This window comes from Emys orbicularis, chromosome 2 (genome assembly GCF_028017835.1).
Source record: "Emys orbicularis isolate rEmyOrb1 chromosome 2, rEmyOrb1.hap1, whole genome shotgun sequence".
NCBI classification, from domain to species: domain Eukaryota; kingdom Metazoa; phylum Chordata; order Testudines; family Emydidae; genus Emys; species Emys orbicularis.
Genome location: NC_088684.1, coordinates 284519866 through 284542047, shown reverse-complemented (window position 1 = coordinate 284542047; position 22182 = coordinate 284519866). Strand labels below are relative to the sequence as shown.

The following is a 22182-nucleotide window of genomic DNA, read 5'->3' as shown; positions in this document are numbered from 1 at the left end:
GCTCTCCACATCCACGTCCAGTTTCTCAGAGAGTGAAATCCTCCAGGCTCCAAGCTCCTTCTCAGCTGTCCTGGAGACATTCATTATCTCGCTGAGCATGTCATCCCATGTCCTCTTTTTCTGCCTTCTAATCTCTGAAAGCCTCTCTCCTGGTGTGGAGGATGTGCTGAAGGACAAGATTTCCTCTGTAAAACATGCAAAGCACAAGGCAACCATTGTCAGCGCATACCCTGAGTCTAGTGCAAGGTTGCTATTTAAAAAAAAACCCTCCCCTTATTACATTTCAGTGCAAGCCAGAACATAATCAGAATTCCTAGCTATTCAATGAGTCGGTTTGCTGTTCCAGCCATGGTGAGTATAGCCCTGCAGCATGGGCGACAGGCCTTGTGCTGCAACTTCTGGCATACCCACATTGGGAGCACAGCTGGACAATGCCCCCTTCCCCAGCAACAGGGACCACCATTAAGACACCCAAATTGCTGTCTTTTTTCCAGGCAGCAGGGGAGGGGTGTATCCCCCCCTTCCCTTAACACTGCTGGTACAACACTCCAATCCATGCCAGCCAAAGCCATGGCACATTAGGGAAAGCGTGGAAGAGGGACCCAGAATTCACTGTGGGGGGTGGATCAAATACTCTACTGTTTGCAGTATGACCACTTGTAATGAGAACTTCCCCCGTTTCCCCTAGGTGACCCTATGTGATATCAGTCTCCTAAGGGTAACAGAGGCGGCAAGGGAGCAGATGCTGCAAGCACCTGGGTACAGGCCTGGTCCTTGTGTTGCTATGCTGTGTACCGCAATGATACCACTGGAGTGGCAGGGGAAAGTGTCCTACCGTGGTGGAAGAAATAAGCCAGCCCTTCCCAGAAACCTTCTGCAAAGTTTCCTAGAAATCTCCATGGAGGATTCCAGGGCCATCCCTGTGCATGTAAACAGGCTTTTCTGGGGAGCACCCTCTGTGTAGCTGGAGTGGCCACCGGGAAGCAGATGCCCACTCCACCTCATTTTTTGTTCAGATTAAACATAAAATATAATAGCATGTAACCCCTACACTTCGATTGGAAATGTATACTCACCAGAGGTGCCTTCCCAGCATCACACTCGGCCACCACTCTGTCCTGTGACTGGCTGGGCCCAGGGTTAAAAACAGCTCCTGGCTGTTGGGGAGAATGGATCCACCACTCGCCTGTCTCCCAATCTCCTCCTCTTCCAGAATGTCCTCCTCATTGTTGCCTGCGGTGGCCCAATACTCAGACTCCTGGGAGGTGTCCACGCTGCATTTGGGGGTAGTGGTGGGGTTGCTGCTCAGAATCGCATGCAGTTCATTGTAAAAGTGGCATGTCTGTAGGGCAGAACCAGAACTGTTCGCCTCTCTTGTCTTCTGGTATGCTTGCCAAAGTTCTTTTATTTTCATGCTGCACTGCTGCGTGTCCCTGGTGTAGCCCTTCTCCCCCATGCCCTGTGCGATCTTTGCACAGATGTCAGCATTTCTTTGCAGACTCTTCTCCCCACACAGCAATAAGATCAACCACCTCCTGTGTACTCCAGGCTGGAGCACATTTGGGGCATTGAGTTTCCATGATCAGCTGTTCTGGAGAGCACTCCACACTCATCAAACAGGAAATGGGAATTCAAAAGTTCCCCAGGGCTTTCCCAGGGGAGGGGCTTTTTCGTGTGTACCTGGCTGCTGTGCAGTGGAGTTGAAAACGATCTCCAGAGCGGTCACAGCAGAGCATTGTGGGACACCAGCTCTCTGTTGATCCATCAAGATCGAATCAAGCACTACACCTCTCATGGAGGTCAAGTACAGAAGTCGATGTTACAGGCAACTTAGGTCTGTGGCAGGGACCTGGTAGTGTAGACTCATACATTATTCAGTCAACTTAAGGTGTCTTCTGTTGACCTAAGTTTGTAGTGTAGACCAGGCCACAGTGATCTACAGTATTTTAACTTGTCACATTCCTCTAATTGCATCCCTGAGTCAGATAGCATATTCCCCAATTGTAACTCAACAGAAAACAGTTTAAGATTATCCATGTGTACATGTCTTCTTTGATTTATGCTAGTCTATCCACAGGCAGAGAATGATCTTTTAACAATCACCATTTGCAACAGCGATCTGTCCTGGCTGGAAAACAGCAGTAGCTCTTTTATGGTATTTGTGACTAATAATAATTCAGAACTAATACAAATCAGGAAACACAGCAGTGTTTTCAGTTTCTGCTTCTGTCCCACATGCTTCCACACCTTATGGGGTCCTGTTAAGATTAAAGAACTGAAGAACACATGAGCTTGCCTCATCCTTGAACACTTCCAGGTCTCAGCGTCTATAAAATTTGATCCAAGAAGCTTGTGAATCACCATTTTTTTATCAACTCTCTCATGACCAAAAATGATGTTGTATATATCCGACTAAAATTCTCTTTTTTTAACCTTAACAATATTCACATCTCCCTCATTATTGGAAATAGCAATCTCAAATTTCCCATCTCGTTTCTCTTCGTTGCTCCTATTAGTTTTGCTACCAACACTGATTAATAAAAATGTTCACTGACCCATGACACTCTTTGGAGTTTCCTATCACATTCACTTTTGCCCTGGATTTTCAATATTCTTGCTATTTCACCAGCAAAAGATTAGTTGTATGATTGAGATTGCACTGTCCCACACTGATGCATTATTAGACCTGTTTTCAACACAAAGGTTTGTTGTTTTCACAAGACTTTGAAAGTCCTAACAGCTACAATCATTGGAGTACCATATTTGGATTCCACAAATGAGTGTGTAAAACTTACATTTGTATGATAACTAAGGCTGGACAGTTGTCATGAATATCCTGGTTTTTAAAATGCCAGTGACTCTTGACATTTGGGCATTTTCACATACAAACAAACAAGTGAATGTGCAAGTGAACAGTTTTACAGACTTAATGGAGAGCACAGGAGACCACTAAAGATCAGGGGATCAGTACCCATACTTCTTCACAAAAAGGAGCAGAATGGGAATCAGCCTGTCTATTTAGATAGGAAGGATGGTCCTGTGGTCAAGTCACTGGATTGGGACTTAGTAGACCTGGGTGCTGTTCCTGAGTTCTGCTTTCGGTGTGATCTTGGCCAAGTCACTTAACCATTTGGTGCCTCGGTTTCCCATTTGTAATAATTCAGGTGTCTTGTGAGGCTAAATTCATTCATATTTCTTAGATGTTCAGACACTAGGCTGAAGAGGGCCATAGAAAACCTATAAATAAGTTAAATGTATCTATCTTCGGTACCTGATACTGATAGGGTTACTGATAGGGTGATAGGGTTAACAAAAAGAAATCTGCACTTTTATGAGGAGGATAAGGGGAGTTGAATAGGTGTAGTAGTGAAGTACCCAAGAGGTTATTAAGAAAAATATTTAAGAGACCTGATTCTGCTAACTGCTACAAAGCATGTCCATGACTTAATCACAGTTTTTGCTGCGATTTCCATGACTTGTCACATGGTTACAATGATACCGTGGTGACTTTCACCCTCACTTACTATGACAAATCTGCAGCCTGAGACAAACAAATGAGTAGGATCCTGCCTTAAAATTTTACCAGGTCAGAGCAGGGCTGGCCCACAACATTTTGGCACCTGAGGCGGGGAGCTCAAATGAGGCCCCCATTCCCCCTCGCTTGGGCCAAAACTTTGAAAGGTCTCAATTCTGGCTTATTCCTGTTCTACTCCCCTCATGGTACTGCTCTGCTACCTACCCCAATAAAGGAGAACTAACAACTTAAAATGCCTTGTTCAAAAATTTTAAGTAACACAACTTTCAAACGCCTGAACAGCAAATATAACTTTTCTTGTTTGCATAGTAAACACTGGCATTTTTATCTGTTTGAACAATCAAAGTGGTGCTTTCCGTGCCTTCTTGGTTGCAAAGATTTGAACTCCTTCCTGAAGGTCCACAGTCTGGGCCAGCTCATGCTCTATTGAGATGGTTGCAAGGCCGACCAGCCTCTCCTGTGTCATTGTGGAGCGCAGATGTGTTTTTATTAACTTCATATCGGAGATGCTGCGTTCTCTACTGGCAACTGTTACAGGAAGTGTTAGAAGTATGCGCAGAGCAACAAAAGCATTTGGAAAGAGGGTGGTCATCTTATTTGTGCACATATATTCCAGAACAGCCTTTGGAGTTGATCCTGCTGAAATGTATCTTGAAAGGGCTTTCAGTTCATCACCTAAATCACTCGCATCAATATCGCGCATGTCATCATGTGTCAACACTGTCTCCAGTGCCCTGCATTGCTGGTGTAGGTCTTCTTCGGGTATAGTGAGGAGTTTTGGAATATCATACAACATCCCAAATATACTGCTGTGTTCCTTGAGCTGCATGAAACGTTCTTCAACTGACTGTATTGCACAATCTACCACCTGGTTAAAGAATTCAACTTTGAATTGTTGTTTGGGGTCTCTTATGGGATTATCCCGTGCCTCGTAATCAAAATGTCTTTTCTTCGGTGACTCTTGTATTCTTGAATGGGTGGGGAAATAGCTTCAGTGTGAAGTTCCTCTGCCAACTTCTGTGCACTCTTCAGAACGTTTTGAAATCCCTCATCTGACCGGTAAGACTGTAGGTATGACTTTGCTTTGTCCAGTTGTTCCATTGCTCCAGATATATCAAAGTCAACACCTTGGAGTCTCTTGCTTTTATTTCAAACAACATTTATTTCAAACAGTATGTCATGCTACAACACTAAGCCACACAGAAATTTGAAGTTATGTATGTTTCTGGTGATTCCATTTCCCTCTGCCACTGTTCTCCCACGAACAGTTCCTGTCATAGCATTATCCTCCATAATGGCAACTATGGCATCATCTATCTTCCCAATTTGGTGTTTGATAGGCTTTATCGGCTCCACTCGACTTTCCCATCGTGTGGCACTCAGTGGTTTCAGTGTCAGAGAGGATGTTCCCAGATGTTGCTTAAAAATTTGCCATCGATGAGTGGATGCAGAGAAAAATACATAGATGCTTTGAATTACATTTAAAAATTCAGCAGCCTCACTAGAAGCTGATGCTGCATCACTGACCACCAAGTTCAATGAATGAGAACTGCATGGGACAAAAATAAATATGCACTTACCCGAGGGGAGAGGGATAGCTCAGTGGTTTGAGCATTGGCCTGCTAAACCCACGGTTGTGAGTTCAATCCTTGAGGGGGCCACTTGGTCCTGCTAGCGAAGGCAGGGGGCTGGACTCAATGACCTTTCAAGGTCCCTTCCAGTTCTAGGGGATAGGATATCTCCATTAATTTTTTTTTTTTTTTTTTTTACTTTTCTTTTCCCCAAGGCCACAAGAGCTTACCAATGCTCACGCTAAAACCGTTCCAAATTTTAGAATGGATTCAAACAGGACAGAGAGGGGCTGGGACAGAAGTTAAACTAAAAAGACAAAGAAAATATATACCTTGCATTTCCCAAATAACAACAGCTTATGAATTTCTCAACATATAATGGAAAAAATCATTCTTGTACTGTGTAAGCAAGATTACCCAACTCCTGCATAGGTGCATCAGGACCTGCCCAATGTGAGGACTGGGCACAATAGCACAAATCAGGAAACAAAAGGGACGGTCCTGGATAGCCCTGCCTCTCCTCCGCAGCATCCAGCAGACACTGCACCCACTGCATTTCTGAGGGCATTTGCATTTGTTTCAGGAACAATGCCTCTCCGGACTCCCACAGGCACGAAGCACCTCCACACCAGCCCCAATACAGGACACAGCAAAACCCTCTGCTAGCTTTTTAAAAGGATACGTACTTGTAGTTTTAAACACAAGCTTTACTGTATTTTTATTCTACATCCAACCCAATTAAAAGGGCTACCGTTGCCCAGTGAATTCAAGAAGAGAAAGCAAGTCTCCTCCAATAAGGTAGTAATACGTTTGCACGAAAAGCAATTATGATGTCTGAAAAGTTGCACTGTGCCATCTAGTGACGAGAAAATGCAAAACCACTGTAAACAAAATTAGCAAAAGGCACTGGGCTTTCATTACAGGGAGCTCCAGCTCTGAGCTGGCAATTACCTGAGATTTCTGCAGGACATGGTCAATAGAAATCAAATTCCATCAGGACTTAGCTGCCAGTACACATTAACCAGTCCTGCACACTTTCCCTGCATCAGGCAATATTGTCAAATACATTAAAACAATAACTAAAGAAATTTCCTCTGCACTACAATAACCCTTTCCTCTCTGTGTGTGTTTTGAAGCTCTCTCTATATAACAACTATGGGGTAGCAGGAAATCCGTAATCCAATATCTCTTGGAAACAGAGTCAACTCTCCTGCTACTTAAGTCTACACTGCCATCAAGGTCCAGGAATAGCAAAATTAAGGGGTCAGTTAAATCTCGAGGTCATCTGCAATGCCGTCCCCTGAATCTTCAGACACATCCTCCCTCTTGCTCTAGATTCAGCCTGTGGCCTCCTCTGGTCCAGTGCCTCAGAGAAGACACTTGATTTGCCAATAACTTCAGGGACAATGCTGACCAGGTCCATTAGATGTCTTGCTTTAGATAACATCATTCCTATTGAGATTACCTCAGGATTAACTCAGTAGAGCTTTATCATATTTTGATCCAGGATTCCTTATAGAAACAGGCTTTCTGGAATCCTCCTTGCTGTTAGTGCGTTTTTTCCTGGCCTTGATTGTCCTGAACATCGCTTATGCTCTCCATTCCAGTCCCATTGTCCTTTTGCATTCGTGTTGCTATTGGCCCTGTTAGAGCATCAATTCTGTTCTTATAGCCCGAGTTTCCCTGGTTGATAGGGCTCTGTCACATGGCATTATGAGGGAGTGAGGAGTTTGAATGCAGTCCTGTTCCAAGGGCTCTTTTTATTTCATTTGTAACGTATTCAGCATTTGTTTTTCCTGGGGATGTGAACAGTAATACAGAAAATATATCACATGCAAAAGGACTATGCTAAAAAATGTTAAGGTTGAGGGAGAGAGAAACCCACCTTGGAATAGCCAATAGCTTGATTCAGAGTAGGAACCTGGGTCTCCCACATCCCAGGTGAGTGCCCTAACCACGGGAATATAGAGTTGGTCTTGTTCTCAATCTCTCCAGTTGGAGTGGTTTCACTTGGTATAAATAATTAAATAAGCTTTGGGTCACAGAGAGAGAGGGGGACTAACACTATAGCTTGGTTTTGACGAATCATTTTCCAATGAAAAAACGTGTTGTGGAAAATTTCTGAACCAGCTCCACATAATTCAGCCTCCTTGCACATATATAGTATAATACAGTCTTTAATAAATGATCACATACTATTTTTTCCACAGAAATTGTGCCTCATTCGGTGTTAGGCAATCCAAATATAGCAGTCACTACTATTTCCCCTATAACAACTTTAAGATTTAAAAAAACAAAAAAAACAAAAAAAAAACACAGAAAGCCTTCCAGATGCGTGAACTGCTAAATGAAAGCAACCACATGAGCCTATCTTGTAACCTCTGTCTTCCTTTTTACCTCCCCAGTGTTTAAATTATTTTCATTTGTACATCGTGTCTAAGTTTAGCAGCTGAGGGAGCTATGCACATTTACACCAGCTGAGATCCTGGCCCTTAGATCAGACGCCTTTTGGGGTAGGAACTGTGTCTGCTACTTGTCTCTACAGTACTGAGCATATCTGGAGTGCTAATAATGGTACCAAAGTTTGCTTCCTTCTGTGTTGCAGGTCCTTTTCCCTTGTAATATCTAGATTAAAAGAGATTAATAAAAACCTTTGAGAGGTTCTTCAATCATCTTTACATCACCACCACACACTTGAAGAGATGCTGTTAGGGTTTTAACCACCCACTCCTCAGTTGCTGGTGTGGATGACAGCTGTGCACCCCATCTCATATTGTTGATTTCTGTCTCGTGTTAGGAAAATATATTAATTCCATTAAATCAACACCTTTAAACATTAAACAAAAGACAAATACTTCCAGTAATTATTAAATACTTTGTTAAAAAAAGTATCAAGCAAAATGTCTTCTTGTTTATTTCAGGTATCAGAGGGGTAGCCGTGTTAGTCTGAATCTGTAAAAAGCAACAGAGGGTTAGTCTTAAAGGTGCCACAAGACCCTCTCTTGCTTTTGTTTATTTCAGAGATCTCAATTGTGTTTTCTTTTGACAACAATTGCTGAAAAAATTTGTTATAATTTAGTATGATTTCATTGTGAGCAAAGGGTGGAGAGAGGAGTGTGATGCAATAAAATTACTGTATAAGTCATATTTAAAACCAACAATCTGCCAACAGAGGAAAATCACTAAACTGACATTCACTGGAGAATAGCAATATATAAAACAAGACAATGTCATTTTGATTTTCTCTGGACAAAGATGAAAAACCTGCATCTGCCTCTCCAGTGACACAGAACAGATTCTTCCTGTTGGCATTCTATTTTACATTTTTTATATATATATATTCTGCAAATGTATCTCTCAAATACTAAGCACGATCATCAATCTATCCTTTGCAATAAAAGCCTCCACTGGAGGCAGATGAGCTGACAGAATTTCTCTTGGGATACAGCAAGTTCAGCCAATAGATAGAACATCGGCATATAAGGAGTTTGAGGTTAATTTCCTTTCTGGAATTAAACAACAAATGGTACAGCAGTCCAAGCAGGAACTGGGAACAATGCCATGGCTGCTGCTCTGACTTTCCTCTAGAGCAGGGGTTCCCAAACTTGGTTCGTGGCTTGTTCAGGGTAAACCCCTGGCGGGCCGCGAGACGCTTTGTTTACCTGGAGTGTCAGCAGGTACGGCCGCTCACAGCTCCCAGTGGCCACAGTTCACCGTTCCCGGCCAATGGGCGCTGCGGGAAGTGATGGCCCGGCCCACGCTGCTTCCTGCAGCTCCCATTGGCCGGGAACGGTAAACCGCGGCCACTGGGAGCTGCGAGCGGACATACCTACAGGCGCTCAGGTAAACAAGGCATCTTGCGGCCCGCCGGGGGCTTACCCTGAACAAGCCGCGAACCAAGTTTGGGAACCACTGCTCTATAGTGATCTAAAAAGAATGTTTTGGGGATATCCATGATGAGAAAATCACCAGCCTTGCCACCAGTGGGTCTATATTTCACTATTTGAATAGCCAAGAACAAGAAAACACAGACTGAAGAGTGGACCAGTAAATAGATTAATGCATACATGCACATTTTAGTACTTACACATCTTTTGTTTCACAAAAGAAAACACTGGAGGATCATAAAGATATGAGTAGCTCAGCCATAGCATTTAGATTGTTAGATCATTAGTATGTAATTTCAGTGCTTGAGTCTACACTACAGTGTGTCTCTTTAAACAACAACTTCAAAAGAGTCATACTTTCCCACGTCTTCCGCATCAAACAAACAATGAGATTAGAGGCTTGTTGTGGATTACGGAAACTTCCATTTCTAGGTCACTGGTCTGAACACAACGCAGGTCACTAAAGGGTACCCACCAGTAGCAAATTCTTTGGGTTCCTGGTTGTAGGGGTGAAATCCTGGCCTATGAAGTCAATGGCAAAACTCCCATTGACTTCCCAGGGGCCAGATTTCACTCCAGATATTTATTTTTAATGAACTTTTATGTGCGATTTGGAAAATTACGCCCCCTGTTTTAGGAGAGAGAATTAGTTTTTACTGGTGAATAAAAAATTCCTACACTAAGGGACAAACTCCTAGTGAGAACAGAAGAGTCTCTACTGCAAACAATATGCAAAATGACAAAAATTGGGGAATTTTAGATATTTTCAGTGTATATTTTATTTACAGTAAGGGAATGAACCCTTTAAAAGCACCTGAACACAAGTGGCTTTGTCCATATGCTACAAAGCACATTTGCAAATAGCAAGTTCTTCCTAGTAAGAGTCTGAGTCCCTTCTCAAATTTCAAAAAGAATCAGGCGCCAACAAGCATCTAGCATTCATGCTACTCCAAATAACCAAACAAATACACAGCTGAGTGGTTGCGAGTTGAAAAGACTACATGTTCCTTTAAACAACCTTGAGAAGCAGCAGAACTACAGCCACATTGTAACCACATTAGATTGAAATTTAGCTTGTTTTCTGTTATATTCTATCCCCTTTCATTTTCATGAAATTTAATAGTGATTCTTTCTAAAATTCTAAAATTCACAAACACATCCAATACGCCAGCTAAAATAAACAATCATGCACATACATAATTAAAGATTTTAAGTTGAAATAATTCAAATACTAAAACTAATTAAATCACTCCCACCCTCGAACTAAATATACTAGTTTGGGAATATAATACAGAAATTCATGACAAAGTGTTAAATTGCAAAGGAATCCACCCACTGTATCTCATTCTGGAAAAAGGTAATTTACTAAAGAGGGTTTATAAATGTGACCATCACTTTGCCATTTCCTATCCCAGACTCATATAAGATCGAACTTCACTTCACAGCTTGTATTAAGACCAAAACTGATACAACATTCATGAAAGACGTGAGTTGTCATCAAACCCAGGGATGATGAAGATGTCTTGGCACCAGACTAGAACAAAATGATACGGTAATCAAGGCCGCACGGATACACTGTGCTACTGTATTATTCAATCATAGTATGTTGGTATCAAGTTACTTTTAATAAAGGCAGAAAGATACAGAAACTGGTCTTATTTTTACCTGTGGAGTGCTAAAATTAACATTTCAAAACTGATACCCAGAGTTAGAGTGGTTTTTTTTTAAATATACCCTTCCTTTTCTATGTACTGTGAGGAGACATAGTTCCTCCAATTTAGAAAATGCTGACTAAAATTCAACATAGTGGAAACAACTGCTAGATTCTGAACAATTCTACAGCTTGCTAGAAAATCATTGTCATTTTCAAAATAGTCTCAGGGTCCATCCTCTGGATCCCAGTTGATCGTTAATTCTTTGTAATCCAAGATAATAATCTTTTTTAAAGGATAAACAATTGAAACTAAACTATCATGATAATCAAAGTGAAGCAAATTCTAGTGGGCTATGCACAAGCCTGGACTCCAGAACATTCTAATCCTAGCTTTGCTGCTGACTTGCTATGTGGCCTTGGTCAGGTCACTTAACCACTCTCCGTTTCTCCATTTGTAAAATGAGGACAGCAATTACCTACCTCACAAGGGTATTGCGATGATTAAAGGTTGTAAATCTTTATCTCTGAAGATGAAAATTATGAATTATTATTATTTATTTGCATTATGCTAGCACCCAAAGACTTTAGGCAGGATTAAGGCCCCATCGTGCTAGGTGCTGTACAGTCAAAGATAGCCCCTGCTCTGAACTTACACACATGCTTACCTTTAAGAATAAGAGCAGTTGGTCAAGCAAAGGGATGGGGGTGGGGGGTTACCAATCAACTCAATAGCATTTCTCGGTCTCTTGGCTTGTAATGCAATAACTTTTGAAGACCTTGTCCAAAATTACAATGAACATTTTACGCATCAATGGGTGTAATAAAAAATAAGGGGTGACAGGGAGGGAGGACAAAGATTACAGTGATAAGGCTGCATCCATAGCCTACTGAAGTCAACTAGAGCCTGTCAGTTGACTTCACTGATTTTTAGATCAAGCTTTAGAGCTGAGATTTTAAATGCTGGCGAAGGGATTTGACCAACTAATTGCTGTTAAAATTAATGGGAACAGGGCACCCAAAACCCTTCCATGGCTTTGAAAACGCCACACTGTGTTAGCGTTGTGATGGTTCAGAGATGTGTAATTTTAAAGAATATATACATAAATGATTAAATAGATACATATACATCAGCAAACCCCACTGGCCCTCTACCTAGCAGTTATCTTGCATTATAGAAGCACTAAGTACAGTTTTAATACAGCTTTATAAAGAAGCATTTAAATGCCCTCTATTAGGTGAACAAAATGAAGGATTTTATAACAGAATTCACTGCAGCACGATTTCAGTGTAGGCAAGCTACAATAGTGCTAATGTCTATTCCAACATTTTGCAAGTACTACAAAGGAGTTTAACTTTGTTTTAACTAAACTGCAAGACAATTATGTTTATTTGTTTCTGTTTTATGTAAAGATACTGTTAACAGTGACATTCAATTTAGTGTATAACAGCACAGGTACCTACCTGATAGGTAACTCTTTTCTTTCCATCATCCCCTGTCTGAGGCAAGGTCAAAGGTCCAGAAACTATCCAAACATCCTCAAATCTCTCTGTCAGCTCCCGACAATACATTTCCATTCTGCAAAGATATCCCTCAGGTCAGGGAATGCCAGTGGGTGAACTTTAAATTTAAAAAAAAAAATCATGCCTAGAACATAGAGGGCAAGACAAACAACTCTCAAACAGTTCTGGGTGCATTTTCCAAAATATGGGCCTAAGCTGCATGCCAAAAATGGGTAAATGCACACATAAGTTGAAGTTGTCCCATCTCCTTCATTCACCTCCCATTGGTTAATTTACAATTGGTCATGCATTTTCTGCATACATTTGAGACCTCAGATCGGCAGTTCCATCACATTCCCTCAAAACTCAAATTCCCCAATCATTTCCACTACTGACTTCTTGATCACTTTGAATAAATAAGAATTTTTGGGGGGCTGCATCCTATCTCATTTCAAAAGGGTTTTTTATATTATTTTTTGTTTGCTCCTCCATATTTTAGAGGAATTAAGGTCCTTCAACATACTGCCAAATATTTTTGTAAAATATATAATTAAAGAATTTTGTAAGCTGCATTTTTTAGAATCTTAAATGTCAGATTGCAAGTGTTGCGGGCATTCTCTCACATGCATTGATGCCAATTGCAGTCTCCAAGCCCCTTCTTGCTCTTCTGTGTGAAACTGATTAGGAACAATGTAACCCCCCTGCCTTTGGGAAAGGTATCAAACCAAACTGCATGTTTTTGGGGTTCAGAAAAATACTTAGTGAATTTAGTTTGGAGCATGAAAAGTTTGTCCATGTGAACAGCTTGCCAAGTCATGCCTATTTTTCATAAAATGGAACTGATTATAGCCACTCTTTATATGGTTCCTACAGGTCACAGCAGCTTTTTACGTCAAAATGATCACTGTGGGGACTTCTATTGGAGAGGAGAGGGGAGGTGTGTCACATTTGGTTTGCAAGTCTCACTTTGGTCACCTTTGAATAGTCAAACGTACAAACAGTTATTTCATATACTTGGGTTGGGTGGGAGAGAGAGAGGAAGAAATTGATGGGATAAATTAGAAAAGAAGCATGGTATTGAGAGAGATTTTTTGGTGGGGAGAAGTAAGGAGATACAGAAAATATAGAGGTGGCAGATAAAATGTAAGAAAAAGAGAGAGAGAGAAAGAGCGATAAGGGTATTGAGAGGAGAAAATGAAAAAAGAATACAGACACTGAAAGACAACACTAGAAATAATCAATTATAGGAAAGAGGCGAAAGGAAAAGAGACGTGAAGCCAGGAAGGGGTAGAAGAAAAGAGAAGTGAAACAAAAGCTAGAGACATAGTACGTTTCATCCTTAAAATTGCATCATATAGAAAGCTGACTGGCAATATGAACTGAATAAATAACACAGAGTAGTTTTATTCCTTTAAATTGCAGGGGGGCTGGCACTGGGCGAGGAGGGGAGTGGTAACAGTGATATTTAATTCTGCTTAGTAGGCTAAGACCTTGGGGCTGTAGGTGCCTGATGCAATTTTCAGGCTCTCCCCATGATCTCCTGATTAGCCAGAGTTCTCAGCTGAGAGGAGTAACAGAGGCTCCCGACCCTAAACTAGCACGTGCCTAGCTTTAGCATCAGTGAAAACTTATGCCCAATTTCCTGAGGCATTAAAACAATTGAATCTCTCTTAAAATGTCATAGTGCATTATTTATCCATAAAATCATATAACCTTACTGAATGCCTCATTACTTTTACAGGGATATATATAAAAGCATGAGAGCAGCGTTTGCAAGAATGATGAATCATTTCCTATGCTAGATTTTTAAATGTAATATTTTACATTATTTTACTATCCTCTCCTTGATTGAGCCTTGTAAAATTCATCACTCCCTCTGATTTCTGAGCCTTAAAAGATGTTGAGTCCCACACAACAAGTACAGAATCACTGTTTGTTTTAGTTACTAATTAGTTTTTGCCTCAAGGGAACAAAGGAAAAGAGCCAATATGAACAGTTAATACACATCATCCAGTTCCATCACCTCAAAGCTGCGATGCTGCCAGTCTTCACAAGTGAAGATTTTGGCTGGTTGTTACTTGGATGCATGTACTCCCGTCAGGCCTTGCAGGTCTCGAACCTGTAGCCGTGGGAGTGCTGTGGGGAGTCATACTCCAGTCTTCCACCTGGCAGCTTTCAGAGAGCAGCTGGGACCAGGGTTGATGAAGCCCAACTGGGGTACAAGCCACGCCCCTATGCTCTGACTGGGCCACAGCCCCTATTTAAGCCAGAAGAGAAAAAAGGAAATTTTCCCTCCAGTAGTAGGAAGAGGTCCTGAAACATAAGCCCTTGTATTAGAGGCCTAGTATGAGGCCTGAGGCCTAAACTAAAGTAGTGGTCAGAGCTTTGCTGCTATAAAGCAAAGTTAAGTTGTGATTAAAAGGCAGGGCCTGCTCACAGAATCTGGAAAGAACAGGGCTAATATTGCAGAAACACACATTCCAAAGAAACGCTAGGCACAGGCCATGCATGCAAACACATTCCAGAAGGGTGATACCAGAACACCCCAATACTAGCGCATTCCCCAAAGATAACAGGAGCATGCTGACCCATCTTAAAGATAAAGTCAGAACAACAACATGATGGATAGAGATGTTTTGATCAAAACAACAGGTACAAGGTGATGGATGGTAACCGGCTACGTCAGAAGGTGTCAATTAACTACATCAGAGTGGCAATATGTAACCTGTTTGTACTGATGTATAAAATGGAGTCTCAGGGGGAGTGTCTTTGGCCAGCCTAGAGGGCAGTGGAAAGTCCTGCCACTGATTGAGCTGCATCCATTGTCATGGGCATACATGTGCTAGTGTAACTATAGTCATTGATCCAGGGAGCTAGGACTGTTCTTCGTTCACAATAAATCTGGCTGGGTGCCTTCGTACCTTAACGTATCTAGTGGTCATTGGGTGGTTTGCTTGAGGTCTGCTGTGCCAAATGTCTGCGCAGAGCTAGGACAGCACACAGGGAGAACACACATACACACACAGCCAAACACCTAACACCACCTACAACTGGGCTTCACCCTGCCACAGACTGTTGGTCTGGCATTTACCTGTTCGTGACCTCCTGGTATCCTGATTCGGCCTGAATCTTGGTAACTGCTTCCTGCCCTCTGGTTTGTCTCTGAATTCTAATCTCCTGGTATTCCAACCTGGCCTGATTCTTGGTAATTGGCTCCTGGCCCCTCGACCCGTGCCTGACGTTAATCCCTAGGCCAGGCCACCCGCGCTCGGTCTTGACAGCTTGTATAGACCTCTGTAACTCACAGGAGTGGGCCCCCTGTGAGAGGAATGGACCCAGCAGCCCAGCCACTACCTCCAGAATCACTGGACTCACCCGAATGGGCCACCTGCTTTCAGGTGGCTAACCAAGCCCTGCAGAATTGGGTTGCACAGCTGACCTGACTCTTGATCCCTGCCCTCCAGTTTGTCTCTCAATTCTGATCTCTTGGCGTTCCAACCCGGCTTGACTCCTGGTAACTGGCTCCTAATGTTAATCCCTAGGATAAATAATTATATTCACCTACCTAAATCCCTCCTACAATTTCTATTGAATAATGCACCAAAATGATTGCATATAGTTCTTGGCACTGCCTTTTCTCCTGGAGGAGGCTGCAGTATGTAGTATGCAGTATTCTTGCACATGGCTTGCAAAGTGCTTAGGGATCCTTTGCTCTATATATGTAAGATATTATTAGTGTTTTACCACTGACTTAAACTTAGTCTTCATCTTACACTTAGTCCATCCAAAAGTAACGTCTCACCTGTTCCAGAATCCAGCATTATTCTTGTAATTCTGGGGCACAATGTTGGACAGGTAAAATGTTTCGGCCATAGCTTGCTGTATAAAGAAAGAAAATGGTGCCATGTTATTGAAATGCTATTGAGATGGGCTGAAAACAAAGCCAAACTTTAGGAGGGTTTGGAATCAGAACCCATATCTAGATCCAAACTTCACAGATGGACATTATTTACATAATGGGTAAAATCAAAATCCTAGATCAGAGTACCACCGAAGTACTGGGGCAGAAGTAGAGATGGAAAATTGGGATATGATCTTTGCAGCTCAGGCCCATCTATCGTTCTATAGAAACATTCACAAGTGTATCCATTTTTGGAGCCAGCAGACAAACAAAATAATACTTAAGCATAACATTGAATGACAGTATGGAATTAAAGGGGCATTAGTTTGTAATTAGTTTGAGAGTAGCTGGATGCCTTTTCTGAAGGGGAGGGAAATTTGCACTTACGGTTCTTATTTCCCAGATTGGTTCAATATGTTTTTGCCTTTATTTGGCAGGAAAGGTTTTACATTACTAACATTTTACAATTTTAAAAAGATATAGGGTGCAGATGGTGGAATGGTCATCAAGACCCTGATCATGCAAAGGTTTATGCACCCGTTTAACTTTACAAATTGAGAGTACAGTTAAGAAGGTGCATAAACATTTCAGGATTGAGGCCCAAGTAATTCCAGAGAAGAAGTAATCTTGGCCTTCTTCTGGTCCTATACATTTACAAATATGTGAAAAAGCATGAAAGTAAAATCTCAGGCTCTTATCCTTAGTCTGCTTCCTAAATAGCAAATCATCTATATTATGGAACAAAATCAAACTAGGACCAGATAGAATCAAGGCTGCTTTGTTAGTCAGCCAAGGGATTAAGGGACCAATATTTTGGCACGCTTATCTTACAACTTCATAGATCAGGTAAGAAAAGACACTTTTTGTAGACTTTAAGAGGACATCTAAGGCAAATGGTAAAGCAGTCCCTTAATGCACTGGTTTTCAAACTTTTTTTCTGGGGACCCAGTTGAAGAAAATTGTTGATGCCCATGACCTAACGGAGCTGAGGATGAGAGGTTTGGGGTATGGGAGGGGCTCAGGGTTGGGGCAGAGGGTTGGGATGCGGGGGTGAGGTCTGCAGGGTGGGGCTGGGAATAAGGGGTTCAGAGTGTGGGAGGGGGCTCTGGACTGGGGCAGGGGGTTGGGGTGCGGGAGGGGGTCAGGGCTCTGGGCTGGGGCTGGGGCCAGGGATGAGGGGTTTGGGGTGCAGGAGGGGTTCCAGGTTTGGAGGGGCTAAGGGCTGGGGCACGGTCTTACCTCCGGCGGCTCCCGGTCAGCGGTGCAGCCTGGGTGTGGAGGCAGGCTTCCTGCCTGTCCTGGCACCGCGGACCGCACTGCACCCCGGAAGCGGCCAGCAGCAGGTCCGGCTCCTAGGTGGAGGCGCGCAAGCGGCTTTGCACAACTCTCGTCCACAGGCACCGCCCCCCCAGTGCCCATTGGCCTTTCCCAGCCAATGGGAGTGCAGAGCCAGTGCTCGGGGCGGGGGCAGCGCGCGGAGCCCCGTGGCCCCCCGCCTAGAAGCCGGACTCGCTGCTGGCAGCTTCCGGGGTGCAGCGCAGTGTCGGAATAGGTAGGCACTAGCCTGCCTTAGCTGGGCAGCACCACCGACGGGACTTTTAACGTCCCGGTTGGCAGTGCTGACCAGAGCGACCCAGTGCCTGACATACCATGACCCAGTACTGGGTCACGACCCGAACTTGGAGAAACGCTGCCTTAATTCACTTCATACACAGAATTGGAAAGGGAATAGACCTTTAAACCATCTAAATTATTCCCCTGCCAGTGCAGGGCAGCTCTTTACAGTATGTTTGCTAGAGCTTTGTCCATCAAGGTTTAAATATCTCAGTACCTGTTGGCAAAGAGGACAGTGCTGCTTTCCTCCACTCACTTACTAAGCATCAGAAGAGACCTTTAAGGTGTGATAGGTAAATCATCCCTGTGTTACAGATAGAGAAGCCAGGGCATAGAAAGTTGTGAGTTGCTCAGTTTCACACGGCAAGTCTACAGCACAATCAGGATGAAAACCCAGAACTCCTGATTCCATGTCTTGTCCCTCAACAAGTAGGCCATGCTTCCTCTCAAAAAAAACCCATTATAAATAAATTTTAGGTCACCCTCCCACTGACAGACATAAGTTAAGAAGAATTCTCACTATTGAAAATTTGTTATCTCCTGCTGGTGCCATATGTCCTCGCGACCACCCGCTCCCAATGTAGTCTTCATTGACAGCACTAAACATGAGAGGGATACTAGGATCTGGTCTGAATTTGCAGTGCCTTCGATCTGCGTTGCCTGAGGAACAACATACTAAATTGTTAGGTTATTAGCGAACCATCATCATTACAGAATAAAAAGCTGTTTCCCAATGTGCCTTCCCAAACTGCTTACATTTCAGGATTCTATATACAATCTGAGTATTATTTTCCACCTCAATTTTGACAGAACTGTCTTAATCAGAGTAGCAATCAGACATATATCAGAATTGCATGTCTCAAGATGTTTAATCTCAACTGGCTGGTTAGTTTGATTCTGATACTTTGGACAACATTTTAACATGTCAGATGGTTACAGACACTTGAATACAATTTTAAAATTACTGCTTTCGTCTTATGAACTACTGAAGTCAATGGGACTACTTATAGTCAGTTCTAAGTGCTTTCAGGATCATGTCTGTAGTTTTGAAAGCTACCCTGAAGATTGTGATTGAGATATAGCTAAAGGGATGCTACTTATTTTGCAGTTATGCAGGTACCTTTGTTACCAGTAACAACTTGCAATATTAAAACTGAAATAATTCTATAAATTTAAATTAAGACGGTTGTATATTATTTGCATTTCATTCAGATGGTGAAAACAGTTTAGGGGAATTGAGGCAATGTAAGTAATGGGTTACAAAGACTATGTGTTACATACTGAGTAACATATGTAATACAATGTGTTACATTAATTATTTGGTTTTGATCAGTTGATCCCACTTGATTCAACTTTCCCAGAAATGTTATTTCAGGGCTACATATTACATACTCCTATTTTTCTGGCACTTTATATTTTAACTAAATCTCTCATAGAGCGATTCTGATTAATTCAGACTGATCCTGCAAAGACAGACATGGGGTAGATCCTCAACTGGTGTAAACTGTGATAGCTCCATTGACTAGAGCGAAAACAATTTACAGCAGCTAAAGATTTGCCCCAGGATCACCTTTAAGCACTTGAGTAATCCCACTGCCTTCAATGGGACTGTTCCAGTGAGCGAAGTTAAGCATGTTTGTAAATGGGTGTGGCGTTGGGGCCTTAGTTTATGTAGTTTAATTTTACATTGGTAGCCTCACAGTCACTAACTTCACCTTTTAAGACCACTTCTGCAAGGTCACCTACAAAAAATGAGTATTTCAGATGTACACATAGCCACTGAATCACCAGCTATGTGTCTGTGTAAACTGTACAACCACCTCATCCTGTACCTGTAACTCTTGTCCTTCCTGACCCCTCCCCTTCAGGCTGTATGGAATATACTCAAACCCATCACATTTGTCACGTAAGGAAAATGGGACTCAGAACAGGCACAAGGACTTGCACTGGCAGATTCCTTTTACAGGACTAAGGTCATTAACCCAGCACTTCCATGTAGCCTCACTGACTTTGGTGAGACTCTGAGTGGGCACAGGGATCCACCTCCACAGAGCTCATTGCAGGATTGGGTCACAGACTGAAAGATCTTCAGAACAAGACCTATCCCCTTTATGTATTTTCTGTGACGTGCCTATCCCACTTGTGGGTGCCATCAAAATAAACAAACACATACATACATACCCAGTGTCTTGTGTTTTGAAATATGTTCAATCACCCATCTAGGTACTCGTTTTGCCTGATCATAAGACAGTGCATGATTTGTGTAACTTCTGGTCTCTGTTCCAGCTACAGGGAATCCATACTGTTCCAGCAGAGACTCTTCCACTGGTTCTAAGGGGGGAAACAAACAAAAAGCGACCCTCAGATGAAACAGGGATTAGAAACAAAAGAGGGAGGGGAATGTCTCTCAGGTTTCTGTACTGAATAACGTTCTATTTGAGTTTAACTGAAAACGTATCTAAGACCAAAAAAAAAGACACTTAAAAAAATAACTCATGTCCACCAGAGACATATCCATGCTTGACACCAAACTTACGTTAAATGTCTGGCTGGTGAGTCTTGCCCACATGCTCAGGGTTTAGCTGATCGCCATATTTGGGGTCGGGAAGGAATTTTCCTACAGGGCAGATTGGCAGAGGCCCTGAGGGTTTTTCGCCTTCCTCTGCAGCGTGGGGCACAGGTCAATTGCTGGAGGATTCTCTGCACCTTGAAGTCTTTAAACCATGATTTGAGGACTTCAGTGGCTCAGACATAGGTTAGGGGTTTGTTGCAGGGTGCGTGTGTGAGATTCTGCGGCCTGCGCTGTGCAGGAGGTCAGACTAGATGATCATGATGGTCCCTTCTGACCTTAAAGTCTACGGCTCAATGACTCTATGACATTTAGAGTGCAAACCTGTAAGGATAACTCCCCACATTCTAACCCCCGCAATGAAGCCAGTGAGTCTTAAGGGCATTTACCGAACCACAGGATGCACTCAGTCCCTCACAGAAGCAGGGTTTTACTTCCCAGTTCGACAAAGCGCTTAAACATGAACTTTGCCAGTGCAACCCATGTTGACATTCATACATCGACCTCTGTGGTCCACCAGGGCCTGCGTAACAATGGAGTAGAACCCTCTGCGGTTTATGTACTCATATTTCACCAAGCAGGAGTCTATGTTCATGGACAGGCTAGAATGCTATTCCCACCAAATCAGTGTCATAAATGGTGTTACTGTCCCCACAGTTATTCTGGAGGACGCTGCATGCCCCCTTTTCCCTTGGCTTATGAAACTGTAACCTGATTGCAGAGGCCCGGGCAAAAGGTTTAATTACACTCTTAGCTGGTGCAGAATGGTTGGTGAATGCTTTTGGCAGACTGAAATCCTGTTGGAGGTATCTACAGACCAGTTTGGATGCCAGCATCATCAATGCTGTCCGCATCACTGTGGCTTGCTGTGCTCATCACAATCTTTGCAAAACCAGAGGTGAGCCATTTCCGCCTGAATGGACCTATGACAGGGAGGGGTCACTGAATCGGTACCCTCAGCCAGAAGGGACACCAACCACAGCTGGAGCTGGATGCACCCAGGCCACAGAAGTCAGGGATGCTTTGTGCTCCCACATTATGGACTTGCACAAACCAATGATGTGATGGGGAAGAAGCTCATTGATTGTGGGGGAGGGGTGGGAGTTGATTGCCATGCAATGTACTTATGAATTACATGACAACTTATCAAATGGGGGGTTGATTTAAATATGGAGTGATATAGCTAACTGTATTGAGGAATATGGTTTGCATATTAATTTCTAATTGTCCTTAATCATGTGTTCACCTTTATTATTTGAAATACACTCCGTAGGATGTGATGCAGTGATAGCAATAAGCTTTCTTGATAAAAAGCTTTATTTATAAATATGTATTTAAAAAGTTCAACTGCCCACTGCCCATTCACCCACTGCCAGGCAGGCCAGCTACCTATTACCACACCAAAACACAAGTAACAACAGAACCTCCTGCCGTTGTATGTCCTCTGGTCCCCCATCCTCTTTTCCCTTCTTTCCCCATTTGCTGCACACTTGGCACTGGGGGAGGTGGTGGAGGTATTGACACGGGAGGGGAACAATATAGAGGACTGCATGGAGCAAAGTTGCCCTGCCCAGCTACTCATGAGGCCCAACGGCATGGGCCACCTGCCATGGAGTTTTCCACGCTGTTTCTGGACAACATCTTAAGGTATCATAGAGAGGACTCAGGCTATGGTGTGGGTGATGCAGCAGGAACCGGCACTCTTGCAGCCATTAGTGACAGGGCTGGTTCCAGCTTTTTTGCCGCCCCAAGCGGCAAAGCGGGGGGGGGGGGGGAGAGGGGGAAGAAAAAGGAAAAGATAAAGCCGCTCGGCGGCACTTCGGCGGCAGCTCTACCACGCCACCTAATTCTTCAGCGGCAATTTGGCAGCGGGTCCTTCCCTCCGAGAGGGACTAAGGGACCCGCTGCCGAATTGCCGCCGAAGACCCGCACATGCCGCCCCTTTCTATTG

General features: G+C 43.1%; 1 protein-coding gene across 1 annotated transcript in view; it reads right to left on the bottom strand.

The window, feature by feature from the left end:
* Positions 1–22182, bottom strand: part of EXOG (exo/endonuclease G) — a 51570-nt gene that overhangs the window by 10446 nt on the left and 18942 nt on the right. The window contains exons 2-5 of the mRNA XM_065399955.1: positions 19844–19993; positions 18183–18322; positions 15950–16026; positions 12109–12223 (exon numbers count right to left, since the gene is read on the bottom strand). Coding sequence (XP_065256027.1) covers positions 12109–12223; positions 15950–16026; positions 18183–18322; positions 19844–19993 — 482 coding nt within the window. The remainder of the gene's footprint in view (positions 1–12108; positions 12224–15949; positions 16027–18182; positions 18323–19843; positions 19994–22182) is intronic.